The sequence below is a fragment of the Pseudorasbora parva genome, chromosome 24 (genome assembly GCF_024679245.1).
Source record: "Pseudorasbora parva isolate DD20220531a chromosome 24, ASM2467924v1, whole genome shotgun sequence".
In the NCBI taxonomy this organism is placed as follows: domain Eukaryota; kingdom Metazoa; phylum Chordata; class Actinopteri; order Cypriniformes; family Gobionidae; genus Pseudorasbora; species Pseudorasbora parva.
The window spans coordinates 20,669,711-20,684,197 of record NC_090195.1 but is presented as its reverse complement, the minus strand read 5'-3'; the positions used below and the strand labels follow the sequence as shown (position 1 = coordinate 20,684,197).

The 14,487-nt window shown below is 35.4% G+C and overlaps 1 protein-coding gene across 1 annotated transcript; it reads left to right on the top strand.

Moving 5' to 3' along the window:
- The first annotated feature begins 7,384 nt into the window (after nucleotides 1-7,384).
- Nucleotides 7,385-13,759, top strand: psme1 (proteasome activator subunit 1). The gene is made up of 11 exons (XM_067435334.1): nucleotides 7,385-7,634; nucleotides 7,804-7,836; nucleotides 8,081-8,143; nucleotides 8,259-8,360; nucleotides 9,459-9,522; nucleotides 10,057-10,154; nucleotides 10,408-10,476; nucleotides 12,989-13,056; nucleotides 13,177-13,231; nucleotides 13,325-13,411; nucleotides 13,518-13,759. The coding sequence occupies exons 1-11, from the start codon at nucleotides 7,596-7,598 to the stop codon at nucleotides 13,602-13,604; spliced, it is 765 nt and encodes a 254-aa protein (XP_067291435.1). The 5' UTR covers nucleotides 7,385-7,595; the 3' UTR covers nucleotides 13,605-13,759.
- The last annotated feature ends 728 nt before the right edge of the window (nucleotides 13,760-14,487 follow it).

The window sequence follows — 14,487 nt, the reverse complement described above, 5'->3', positions numbered from 1 at the left end:
TCAAGCGGCATTGTTTTGAAAAAGCGATATCTAGCGGTGAAAATTACATACTGTGCGTTTAAAACTTGCTCATCAAACATATGTTCGATGTTCGATATAATTTTCTTTCAGTATTTCAATATAGAATATAAAATATTTTACTGTTCAATTCTATTGTTGAAATAAAACATAATAACACTATAATAAAGCGATAATAAAATATTTAAAATAATTTGAATTGCGTGTGTATATATAATACTTAAAATGCTAGCTTTAATTATAATTTGTGAGACTGCTGAAAACAATAGATTTTCTGAGATGTGGTGAAAAAATTTCACCTACTTTTCAGTGCACAAATCAGATAAGAAACACTAGAATGTAAAAAATGTCCAAAAGTTGACACACAAAAATTACCTTGAGTCAACAATAGCAAAAATAGTTCTGAGAAAAGTAGCATAATTTGTTTACAGACTGCCTTTTGGTTTTATATTTGGTCTTGTAGCCTATACAACATTTCAGCATTTTCAACAAGTGTCCAAATACGTTTTAAAGCTGAATGTTCTTGTGCAGATTTGGGACCGAGTCAGTCGAGAGCAGGAAGTAGAACAATTCATTATGTCGGTGTGAAATAAACATTTGTGGAAATGTAGAAATTAAAGCTAAAAACTCCAATCTCCTCCCAAAAATCCAGAAAAAAAGTCAGTTGGTGTCCAGTGACTGTTTTACTCACAGAAGATATCAATCATGACGCCACACCCCGCGTTTTTATAGCATCAACTAATTAAAACCTGTTTATCTCACGTCCATTAAAATACACAGGGGGTGTGGTGGGGGAGGGGGTTATGGGCTACTAGGATCAACCACGAGACGTTTTGGCTTCAGTTTTTAACACGAGTGCGGGGGTAGGCTACACACACAAACCACAGCTATATGCTGCAGGGTAAATTTTCAGTGCAATGACGGTGACCATTAAGTGAGAACGTGAGAGGGTACAGGAACACTATGAACAGGCTAAAGATCACAGCGTGTGTGTTTTGTGTGTGTGTGTGTGTGTGTGTGTGTGTGTGTGTGTGTGTGTGTGTGTGTGTGTGTGTGTGTGTGTGTGTGTGTGTGTGTGTGTGTGTGAAAGACAGAGAGGTAGATTAGAGGAAAGTGGATAAAGATAAGCTGAAAAGCCACTCTGGTTAGACTTTAATCTGTGTGAAATAACAGATCCACTGAAGCCCATTACAACACTAAACACGGTGAATATGACATTCTGTCATATGTAACACATTTGCTGTAAAAGCTATTCACATGTTTAGAGCTTGTACTGTTTTTTGGGGTTCAAAATCATACGAAGGTGCAAAACATTATAACACTTTTTTAGATACATTTAAACAATATTACATTAAAAACATTATATATGGTATGAATTTGTTGAATGGCTGTGACAGCAAGGACCATACTCACTCACTCACACACACACACACACACACACACACACACACACACACACACACACACACACACACACACACACACACACACACACACACACACACACACACACACACACACACACACACACACACACACACAACATTTTATGAGAAAAGAGAACTTTGCCCTTTGGACTGTGCCATTTCAAGCAGTAATTGAACTTGAAAGGAGTTTTAACCCAAACAACAATAACACTAAATCAATATTACTCAATTCAGTTTGACAAGATTAAGCAGACGTGTTCTGTCCTCTTTGATATGCAAACAAACAGAGGTTTTCTGTTTAATCACTGGATATCTCTGATAGAAGAGAGCATGTAGTAGAAAGTCAAGGAATAAACAGTTCTGATGATTAGATCTAGTGGCCTGCACATAATTGTCTACATTCCCAGATAGCAGACAAACAGTGAATCAGTGTTGAATCAATGTTAATGCATCAACTAAAATATCATTGAATCAATGTTGAGATGTCAATGTTGAGAATGTTGATTTTTCATCAGGTCTGCACCCTGAAATAATGTTATTTGAACGATGAAAAATAGATCAAGATGGGCTTAAAATCAATAGTTTTCCAACTAAAATTAAACCACTTATTTAAGTGAATCAATGTTGAATCAATGTTAATGCATCAATCAAAATATCATTGAATCAGTATTGAAATATAACATTGATTTTTCATCAGGTTTGCACCCTGAAATAATGTTATTTCAACAATGAAAAATAGATCAATCTTGCTTTATGTACAGCAGGATTCTAAGCCAGTTAATTTGTCTCTTTATTTTATTCATTTTAATCAGAGACCATGTGTGGCTGCAGTCGATATGATTTTGCATCAAAAAGTCACTCAAAGTAAACACCATCTTTCAGTTTACATGCAAATGCATTTATTTATGCTCCCACAGTTACAACAGGAAATCTTACATCTGCATTTATGACACAAATGAGAAGAGCCTGGAAAAACATGACAACGTGCATCTGCAAAATGGAAGTAAATACAAATGTAAACTTGCCAATAAATACAGAAATGACACAGTACTACTGAAAGAAAGAAGGAAGAAGAAAGAATAATACTCCAAACTCAGGGGGTTCCTCCATGAGCAATGCCCCAAAGCCTTTCAGGTTGGAATGGAGCCAGTTTTGCACCGTCCCAGCAAAGATACACTCTGATGCCTCCTTTTTTATCAGCATTCACAGCATCTAAAACAACAAGAAGTTGGTAAATATTTGGAAATGTGATTAATTATACATTACAAATATAGCCTACTACAAAATGAAGTGAAACTTGAAATTTTATCAATATCTTGATATCCCAGGTAAAACGGTAACATTAAATTCAGAACTTTAAAGGACTTTAAAGACTTTAAAGGACCTGCAGACACACAATGAATGAAAAAGCAAAGTGAATATATCCAGTGTTTTATCTAATAATATTATTGTATTTAATAGTAAATAAATAAAGTGTGAAAATGAAACAAGTAAATTAATGACCAAATAGCGGAGCTGTATAGGCTACATGGTGGTTTGGAAGAGATTTTTTTTCCATTTACAACACGAACTGGAGGCACAACTGTTTACTAAATTTCTGTAGTTTGATATAGCTGCCTACAGAACTTAAAGATCTCACTCTTTTCTTTTTTCTTGCTGCATTAAAGATTAAACTGTAATGATGTTGTGATCTGCTCTCGTGATGATATCTCACAGCTGAAGCAGAGTTATGAGCTGATTGTATTTCCCCTCAGCGCTAACAGGTCAATCAGTTCTAGTTCTGCTTCAGCTGTGAGGTACTCTCATGTGTGGCGAACACAATTACTGACAAGCCAGAAATTCATCTAACCTTCCGATCGCCTCTCGTTTATACACTGGACGAATATAGGATGATTCAAAATGATTCATCTGTGTGTGCAACGAGTAAGATACGTTTGTGGATCCGCGCCGCACATGCATTCATTGACTTGTGAGTCGATCCTATATGGTCTCAAAATCTAAATGAATCAAATAGGATCGACTCACAAGTCAATGAATGCATGTGCGGCACCGTTTCCACAAATGCACATTTTACTCGTTGCACGCACAGATTAATCATCTTAATACTAAAATCATCTCATAAAATAGATGAACACCTCACAACAAACGACGCACGACAAAAAAAAAAAAAAAAAAAGTTGCACGAGTCAGAATTCGGACGCAATTCACAGTGTATATGCCAATCTTAAGAAAAAAAAATGAATACAAATATGATATGGTTTGGTGAAAAACAAACTGAAACTCAATGTATTAAGATTATCCTGGCCGTTGGTTGAGTAACATACGAGGGCGTTCATGTGACTATTATTAACATTGCAGTTCACTCTAACTCGCTGAGCAGAAACACACAAGTTGTAAAACATAAAGATGAATAAAAACACTAAATTAAAATTGAGATGAATTTTATAATTATATTTTTGTAGGCCACTTACCTCTAAAAAACACGGTCGTTGTCCTGTGTTCGCGATTGAAGTCTGTTCAGCTGCGCTTGCTTTGGTTGATTGGTGGATGTCTTGAAGGTGCATTACCGCCACCTACTGGATTGGATTGTGGCGCATTCGATAGGGACACATATTCTAAATTCTTTATTAACTCTATTCTTTAGATAAATAATGAAATACATGTACATTCTACATGATTTAAATAATAATAATATCCTACATTTTTATTTATTTAAAACTGATAGACTAAATTTATGGTAGAAGTTCTTTGTTTTTTTTTATTTGTTTTTTACATTTTTTATTATAATAACATGAAACACAGAATGACAACATTACATGCCAGTAAGCAGGAAAATAATATACCTTTTAAAAAGATTCATAGTTTTTACAGCTTTCTTATTGGAAGAGTCAGAAATCAAACACGCATACAATTTTAACTCTTCCAGAAAAATTTAAAGAAAGGCTTACAATTACAAAATTTACATTTATGTATTCTTTGTGAATCCACATACTCGTTGGTGTACTCATCGTATCCTTTGAGGATAATAAATGTGCTCACATTCACACAAATGTACCCAATTAAGCTTCACCGGTGGAGAATTAAGATGACCAAACATCAGCATTGATTCAATGTTTGTCTTTTCAACACTGAAAAGCGTGGAATTATCATCATTGATCCAATATTATTTAGCAGTGAATTTTCAACATTGGTCCAGTATGGTGTTAGCATTGAATTTTCAACATTGATCCAATATTACTTAGCATTGAAATTTCAACCTCAACCAAAATGATGATTCTGATGGAATTTCAACATTGAATCAATGTCACCATGCTATCTGGGTTTGTATTGCGAGAAACAGCATGCTGCGTAGGGAGACCGGGTATGGATGTAAAACTTTTTTCTTCAGCACCTAACCCTTTTTTTAGCTACATGTCAGAAACTTTTAGGCAAAGTATCCACATTTGTCTACTACAAATAGCAAATAGCTCCAACTCCCACAGACTTTGTGAGATGGTGACAAATTGGTCCTTTGTTACAACCTACCTCACTACTGGGGTAAGTTGTAACAGGTATGCATAAACTGCATACGTTATGAATAATATATATAGATTAATCCTTATTAAAGGTATTGAAGTTATTTAGTCAAGATAAGTCAAGTTATTTAGTTCTTTACATTGTCATTCTAAGTGGTTACTGTCACTTTAAAAGATCTTCCGCTGTCGCACGATATGGATGTGAGATGCTGAAGTGGCAGTTACAAAACTTGCAAAACGCGTGACTGTCCCTCACCCTGCTCCTCTTCAGAAAATTACATTCGCTGTCCCATTGATCACGGTATTTACACGAGGGTTATGTTTTTTTGGCAGGAGTGCCTTCCGTCTTGTTTTTTTTCCCGCGTTGTCACTCGTCATCGACCTCACACATGAACCTCGCGATAACTGCAACCTGCAGATGGCAGTTATCGCGAGGCTAGTTACAGAGCGCAGATGGGAAATGTTTTAGTTTTTTTCCTCTGGTATTATTTTTTTTTAATAATGCAGATTAAAATACGGGATATTTACAGAAAAATACTAATACGGGAGGACGGCGGGAAAAGAAGGGTAAAATACGGGAGTTTCCCAGCCATATACTTGACATACTTGGATACTTGACAGGTATGAACTCATACAACATTATCTACAACGGTAGAGGTAACGTTAATAAGCAAAATATTCTCTTGTTATTTTTATATATTTTTTTTATTTTACTTTCTTATCTCAGAATTATATTTTCTGCTGTAGCTTCAGGAAACCTCCATCTGGGATCATAAAGGAAGCCAGAGGAAACTGAAACTGTCATATGACTCCAATCTTATCCGTGATTCGTGGAATTGGTAGTGTTACAACTATACCCATACTACGTCCTAAAAGTATGTACTCTTTTTGTGAAGAAAAAGTATATACTTTTGAGTGTGTAGCAGAAAAGTATGCAAGCTTCGGGACATACTACTTCGCCATCTTTAACGGACTCGCTTAGTCTGACTCGCGGACTGTCGCTTAGTTACGTGCATCCCGTCACCGTTTATCTGCCCTGTCAATCATCGTCAGATTCGTCACAGTTCAAATCCTTCACATTCAGTTTAATCTCCTACCGTATCGGAGAGAAATGTAGCCGCTCGTTGATCTGCCATGTGTGGGTCTTTAATGCAGAGACTCTCCTCATGTATTGACAGTTTAAATATAATGATGCATTTAAAAGTTAATGGCCAAACGTGTCATTTCAAAAGTTCTCAATGCTGCTGCAGGTGAAATATAATGTGACAACACTGAATAAATATATTTTTGTCAGGTTAAATATTGATAGTTGGTCACTCAAACCCCTTTATCTAAACTTCTCTACTTAACCGTCGAACTCGCACATCCGTCATGTTTGTAGTTTTTTAACGCTTTTTATCCGCGTTTGTAGTTCTAATCGAATCCTCGGCCAACTCGCAATGGGTTGTGGGCAATATCAGCCGTTAGAGTGCCCATCGATCCATACTGTGAATTCGGACCGGAAATAGTAAACCATCCGGGAATCTTTGGAATACTCTTTTCAACATACTACGATTTGGGACATACTAATTCTATTTTCGAATACTATTTAGGATGGATAGTATGCGAATTGGGACGCAGGGCCAGTCTACCCTACACTATCTCTTTCCCTAATTACAGTATTGTCTCTGTCCTTTGTTGATATCATTAAAAGCAACTTTTAGGAATAATATAAGTGTTTTGTATACAAGGTTCTTAGCATCAATGGTTCCATGAAGAACATTTAACATCTGCAAATGTTCTTTATAGTGGAAAAAAGATTTTTAGAATATTCTTCACACTAAGAAAACAATGTTCTTTTGGTTCTTACTGTTAGGGTCTATGTAGGCTATACACTATATACTTTCATTTTTAAATTTCAAATTGTATTAAAAAATATTCCTGTGTAAAACACAGGAAAACCATTGGCTATTCGCACAAATAAATAACTGAAATATATCCCAAATATTTTTAAATTACATTTTATTTAAAATTTATGTTTGTAAAATACATATATAGTTTTTAAAAAACACACATTTTAAAATACATTACATACATACATTATACATATATTTTACATAATATTTTTTCTAATTAATTTTAAATATATATTAGCAATATTTTAAATATTGTTCTATCCGTTAAATACATAAAAGGGGCATACAATGTTTTTGTCAATATAGTTCAATAATATTTCAATAACAAAATAACATAATGACATAATAACAAAATATTGAATTTTGTTCAATAACAAAAAATATTATATATATATATAAGACAGAACTAAAGCTACATGTTCTGTATCCTATTAGACTTTTATTCTATTTGGCAAAGCATAGCCTATTTCCGTAGGCTCGCTAAACGTATTTTGGTTAGTTTCGCCCCCTTCGGTGACATCCGGAATTATTTATTTAATGCATAATTCACTTTCACTTTCATTATTTGTGCTGACTAACTGCGACTTCTCGTCGTTTCGTCGAAAACAACTGGATTTCATCTTCTCTTTTCAAACTAAACCCCACGTTACCCAGTGGGATAAGACAATAAACGCGTTTTTCTGCAAACAGGTTCAGTAAAGTTTTGCAAAAGGACAAATCGAAACGACTATTCTGCAAAAATGACTTCCTTAGACATGAGCCCCGCGTCTAAGAAACAGGTAAGCCGCCAATAATAGGCCCGAAACATAATTTAAAATAATTCATGACTGTTATTGAGCGAAAAAATAGGGAATTTTAGTTATAATCCTTCATATAAACATCAGCATAAATAATGAAGGCGCATTTGTGTTAAAGATGTTTGACAAACACTTCCTATGTGCTTTGCAGGTGGATGGATTCTCCCAAAAAATCACCAAAGAGGTAATTAAACTTAAAATGCCACTCTCTGTCATCACTCTTTTTACAAATTTACCTCAGTAAAAATGCTACAATTCTAGTTATTATAGTTAAAACTGTGTACACTATTATAATTGTGAAAAGAAATGAAACAACGTGACAGATTCATGGAGCAGTTCGAAGGGGAACCAATATTAACATATTATGATTTTGCATTAGTAACAATAACTGTATAGTAAAAGTTTGTTACGTGTCATTCTATTATCAGGCTGAACAGTTAATCTCAAACGTCTTCCCTGAGAAAATTGCAGCGATGGATAAAATATTACAGGTATGAAGTCATGCAGCAGGTGCATCATAAATATTCAGACTCAGTGAGTGCAGGTTGTGCTGTGGTTCAACAATGTCATTTGTGTTTGTATTTATGTTATTTTACTATTTTTTAGGGTTCCTGTAGTCTGAAGGATCTTGCTGTCATCAGGGCTCCTCTGGACATCCCGATCCCGGACCCTGTCAAAGAGGAGCTTAAGAAGAAGAAGAAAGAGGAGGTAGTAGTTATAACACATTCATTTTTATTAACAACCCTGATTATTTACATTATTTCAATATAGAACAAATATACCAAGACAAACAAATGACTCAAATGCATCCCATTTTTACAAATATCATGAAACATTTATTTAAAATATACTGCATATTAGCAACATTTTAGACATTTACTATATTTTAACATACATAATATACATGAAAAATGTCATACGGCATCGTATAAATGAATGACATTCATAATGAATTTAATTCCTTGTTCACATTATTGCTCAGTCAAGTTTTACCCCAAAAATTACACTAATTATCCAAATTAAATACTTTTTAGATCATTATTGCAACTCCAAGTTTGTGGTTAAGTTTAAAGGGTTAGTTCACCCAAAAATTAAATGTATGTCATTAATGACTCACCCTAATGTCATTCCACACCCGTAAGACCTCCGTTCATCTTCAGAACACAGTTTAAGATATTTTATATTTAGTCAGAGAGCGTATGCAAGTGTATGCACACTTTACTGTCCATGTCCAGAAAGGGAATAAAAACATCATCAAAGTAGTCCATATGTGACATCAGTTAGTTAATTAGAATCTCTTGAAGCATCAAAAATACATTTTGTTCCAAAAATAACAAAAACTACGATTTATGATTTATGATTTGGATTGCCAATGTCACGTGATTTCAGCGGTTTGACACGCGATCCAAATCATGAATCAATCCGGTGATTCATGACCATTTCAATCTTTATTTGAGGTTTGAAAACAAACGCGGAAGAGAAGACAATGCTGAATAAAGTCGTAGTTTTTTATATTTTTGGAACAAAATGTATTTTCGATGCTTCAAGAGATTCTAATTAACTAACTGATGTCACATATGGACTACTGTGATGATGTTTTTATTCCCGTTCTGGACATGGACAGTATAGTGTGCATACACTTAGATACGTTGTCGGACTAAATATAAAATATCTTAAACTGTGTTCTGAAGATGAAAGTAGGTCTTATGGATGTGGAACAACATTAGGGTGATTCATTAATGACATACATTTTATTTTTGGGTGAACTAACCCTTTAAGTAACATTTGAACATTTTATTCACACAGAAAGAGGCCAAAGAGGGAAAAGAGGGAAAGAAGGGTGGAGAGAAAGGAGAAGAAGAGGATGAAGGTAAATGTATAAATGCAATTTCGAAAATGAAACTGCAAATGTTAATTGTTCAGTTCCCTTTTGCCTGGATCTGAATTCCCCCAAATTTAAAATGTCAATGTGTAATTCACAGCATGAACACAGGTTGGCACTGTTGGACTGAGAATGTCATGGACATTGTGCAGAACCTAAAGATTTTGAATAACAAAACTCTGTTCTATATGGTATGAATATGTGTAGTATGAATGTAATCTTCACAGCCATTCACAATTCCTCTCCCGTGTCCTCATGGGTTAGTAAAACATCCATCGTATGAACCCTTCAGAATCTCACTAGAAGTCGTGGCTTTTTGCCTGCTCTTTTATGAGTACTGTGAATTCGGACACACTTCTTTTGCCACATACTGTTTTTTCATCTGTAGGAAATTATGGACATTATTAGGAAATTATGCAATTTCGTATGTAGCCAAAGTATTCCATCCATCTCTGTCCTTAAACTAAAGTGGTGATTTGGAGAGCACAAACTTAACTAATGATATTATTTTTGATCTGAAAGGTCCTCCATGTGGTCCCATCGCCTGCAATGAGACATTAGAGAAACTCTTCAAGCTCATCAAGCCTGAGATTCAGACTCTAAAGGAGTGTCTCAACACGGTGAGGAAGTGATAATCATGCTTACAGATCTGAACAGCTACATACAAAATAAAATAAAAAAAACTGTCAACCTGTTAAACCTGTAAAAAAAAGATGATTCAATTTTTACCTTTTTCGATTATTTGACTTTTTTGACATTTGTAATTGCTCAACTGGTTCTATAATATTTTAATTTATAGTTAATATTATACAGCATGTAGACTCTGTGGGCTTCGAGACATTTAATAAAGCATTTTAATACATTTTTGTGCAGGTGTCAATGTGGATTCAGCTACAGGTCCCCAGAATTGAAGATGGGAACAATTTCGGAGTTTCTGTACAGGTCAGTTAGCCCTATATCGTGACTAAATGAAATAACTTTTTCTGTAAGCTAAGATTCGAATATCTGCATATGTATTCGAAAAAAATCGAATAACTTGCTAAATAATGCTATATGATAATGCGTTATGATGATAATGACTGAAGTGTCTGTAGAGAACGTTTCAGTTAGACTTCCCCTGTAAATGCCTCATTGATACATCCTCATTAAACCCGTCGATCTCCGATCAATGTTGCCAGAATTATAATCATACTGTTTGTTCGTTGACCAGAGGAGAACTGGCACTCTGACTGAGCCTGGTTTCTCACAAGGTTTATTTTTCTTCATTCTGGCCCTGAAGGAGTTTGCTTGCTTGCCACGGTCGCCTTTGGCTTGGCCTGCTCAGTTGGGCAGATCTAGCCCGCACTGACACTTTATGATCATTTAAAGGGGCACTTCAGCGCTGGGAAGATGAATCTGTATTTAAACTGGCTCATCAATGCAGTAGAAATGTGAAATTATTTTTGAATTTGGTGTCTTTTAGACTGAGAAAAGACAGAAAATGTATTTTTGTCCCATGGGGATGAAAGACTACAATTCCCAGAATGCATCACTGCCCTGTGAGGCCATTCCCAATGCCACCAACTTGATTACTGCGACTGAGTTAGAGAAGACACTACAATTAAAAACTGAACGTGTCTGTTCAATATAATGAGTGAGTCACCGCGCGAGTCTCACAGACAGCACTGAGCACTAACTGCACGAGTGATGAGAGCTGAGGTAATCGCGACTACACTCGCGGCATACATTCACAACGTGAGTTCAGTCTGGCGTGTTTCAGTTCATGCCTTTGCAAGCTTAACTTTCATAGAAATTAATTTGAGAAGTTAAAAGACTTACATTGCTCACCATATCTCTGTTTAAATGAGTGCCTGTAGCTGCCAGCTGAGCTCTCCCTGCCAGCTGAGTGTGATCTCCATCCCCCATGCGCAGATTCAAAACATGCGGAAATGGCTCCCTCTGCTGGCTGTAGTCTTTAGCCTTTGGGCAAACATTCCTCCTATGATGCAAAAATCGTCAATTTGCATCATAGGAGGAATTTTTCCAGAAATAAAATGCATAAATCTCTTGTCTCAGGGAGATATGAGGGGGGAAAGCACAATAATTTGAATATATTCCAGGGTTTCTACTGATACAAAGCCATATGCTAATCGCTGAAGTAACCCTTTAAATTAGCCGGATGACATCACCATTTTCTCCGGCGCGGCTTTACGGTCAAATTAAATTTTTGTTGCATTATTTTTATGTTAACACCTTGAAGCTGCTTTGAAACAGGGCAATTCATGTGCAATAGGAAACTCGTATTTACGCTAATTCTGAGGGCACGTGAATGCAGCATAGATTACTGGATCATTTGCCGACTGCGTTCATTTTCATAAAATCAGTTCAGTTAGAGAACAGACACTACAATTAAAAACTGAACGTGTCAGTTCAATATAATGAGTGAGTCGCCGAGCGAGTGTCACAGCACTAATGCTGCAGGAGTCAGATTACATTCACCGTCTAGCCTGACAAGCCAAACCCACATCAAGATGTTTGGTCTGGAAACTCACCATAGACAGGGATCAATCCGAGGGGCAGGATAAACGGTTGTCTTTCAAACTCCCTCTGCAGGATAGCGCTACAACCAACCAGAGCAACGAAGGTGAAGCAGAGCTCGTTGAGAGATTAAACATTCGCCGTATCTGGTCAGCAAAACTCAGAACACATCTTCCCTTTTTAAGAATGACTTCAGTGCCGTTCTTTGTTCTTTTCTCAGAGAAAAGCTTAACTCCAAGTCTTCCAGAGTCGTGGTCAAAGCTGATTCGAAAGACCGCCACCGTTTGCCAGTTTCTGTGTTTACTAGAAGCACGCAAACGCAACTCGGCCGTCGTCATTATGGCCCCGCCCACCAACTCTATACACAATGTGATTGGCCCGGCAAGAGTTAGGCAAATACAGCTCAGAAGGGTATTGAGAGTTGCTAGACGACACTCGCGGGCAGATTAGATTTGCTGCCGCTAGGGTGTGTCTAGATTTCTAGGCTATTCACCATCATGAATGAGCTGAATGAGCTCTCGTGATGAGAGCTGAGGTATGGTCTATGGTTGAAAACATGGGGAAATAGCTCCCTCTACTGGCTTTAACCTTTGGCCAAAAAAAATCCCCTGATGATGCAAGTTTTATAAATGTGTGTGGATGACACTTGCAGAATATATGTGCTGCTTTATGTTTTTAAATATACATTTTAAATATGAATTATTTTATATTTAATTTTACATTTCAATTATAGTTTTAAATTACATCACCAATCAAATGTTTGGGGTCAGTAAGATTATATGTTTTTTTTTTTGAAAGCAAGGATGAACTACATTGATCAAATAAGGCACAAAGAACACTACAAAATGATCATGTGACACTGAAGACTGGAGTAATGTCACAGGAACTTAAACATATTGTACTTGAACATATTGATGAGGCTAAAATGTTCCTACAGGAAAAAGTTTTCGAACTGTTTACCACCACCCGCACCAAGATCGAGGGATTCCAGACACAGATTTCCAAGTAAGTGACCAGACTGCATCACAACCACAGTGAAACACTAACCTCCTGATGATGTTTCTGTTACAAATGCAATTATAGTTATTTATATTATAGTTTGTTAATGTGTTTGTGTTTACTCAGGTACTACAGCGAGAGGGGAGACGCTGTAGCCAAGGCTTCCAAACAGCCCCATGTGGTCCGTTTAGTTTATGTTACATTGCTATCCAGCTGAATTAAATATGTTTTCAAAAATCTTTGATAATTTGATTGTTTTGTTGCTTGGAAACAGGGAGATTTCAGGCAGCTTGTCCACGAACTAGATCAGCACCAGTACTGCGAGTTACGCATCGTAGCACTGGAGATTCGCAACACTTACGTGAGTCCAGTCTCGGCTTACCCTAATAAAAACATCTCAATGCTGCATTTCTTGAGTGTGTCGTACGATGGCTACGACTGATTTCATCCATTCTGTTCGACTCTAGGCCATGCTGTATGATGTCATCATCAAGAATTTTGACAAGATTAAGAAGCCCAGAGGAGACTTATCTTCAAAAGCGCTTATCTACTGAGAACGACAGCCGACACACAAACACACACATTTGCTGAAAAGTAAAACATGTCATATTGAGTTTCACAACCACAGTCACACTGCACTGACTTGAGCTTTAGTTACATCAACAGAATCAACTGTAGTAGTTTTTACTCAATAAAGAGTTTGGCTAAATGTGGCATCACTCATGTTTTCATTCCTAATGTAAAAAAAGAACAAAAAAACTTTATAAATGCATTATGGTTTGGCATAACAGGAAAATAAGTATATATATATATATATATATATATATATATATATATATATATATATATATATATATATATATATATATATATATATATATATATATATATATATATATATATATATATATATATATATATATATATATATATATACACTTGAAACCTTGCGAAATAATTTTTTTTTATTTCTTTAACTTATATAAACAGGTATATATATATATATATATATATATATATATATATATATATATATATATATATATATATATATATATATATATATATAGTGACAGTAAAGAGATTTATACAGTTTTAAAGGATTTCTGTTTTAAATAAATGCTGTCTTTTTAACTTTTTATTCATCAAAGAATCCTGAAAGAATTGTATCATGGTTTACACAAAAAAGCAGAAAACACATTAATAACAAGGGGAACAAATGTTTCTTGAGCATCAAATCAGCATATAAGAATGATTTCTGAAGGATAATGTGACACTGAAGACTGGAGTAATGATGCTGAAAATTCAGCTTTCCACCACAGAAAAAATAATTACATTTTAAAATAGATTAAAATAGAAAGCAGTCATTTCAATAATATTTCACAGTATATACTCAAAAAAAATATTCAGGCCCTTCACAGATAAGACACATTTAAA

What these genes read in the sequence shown, in the direction of transcription:
- psme1 (XM_067435334.1), top strand. Translation starts at nt 7,596, where the DNA reads ATGACTTCCTTAGACATGAGCCCCGCGTCTAAGAAACAG. An exon ending in TAAAGGAGTGTCTCAACACG is followed by an intron (nt 10,155 to 10,407) that starts GTGAGGAAGTGA and finishes ATTTTTGTGCAG; the next exon opens with GTGTCAATGTGGATTCAGCT. An exon ending in CTTCCAAACAGCCCCATGTG is followed by an intron (nt 13,232 to 13,324) that starts GTCCGTTTAGTT and finishes GCTTGGAAACAG; the next exon opens with GGAGATTTCAGGCAGCTTGT.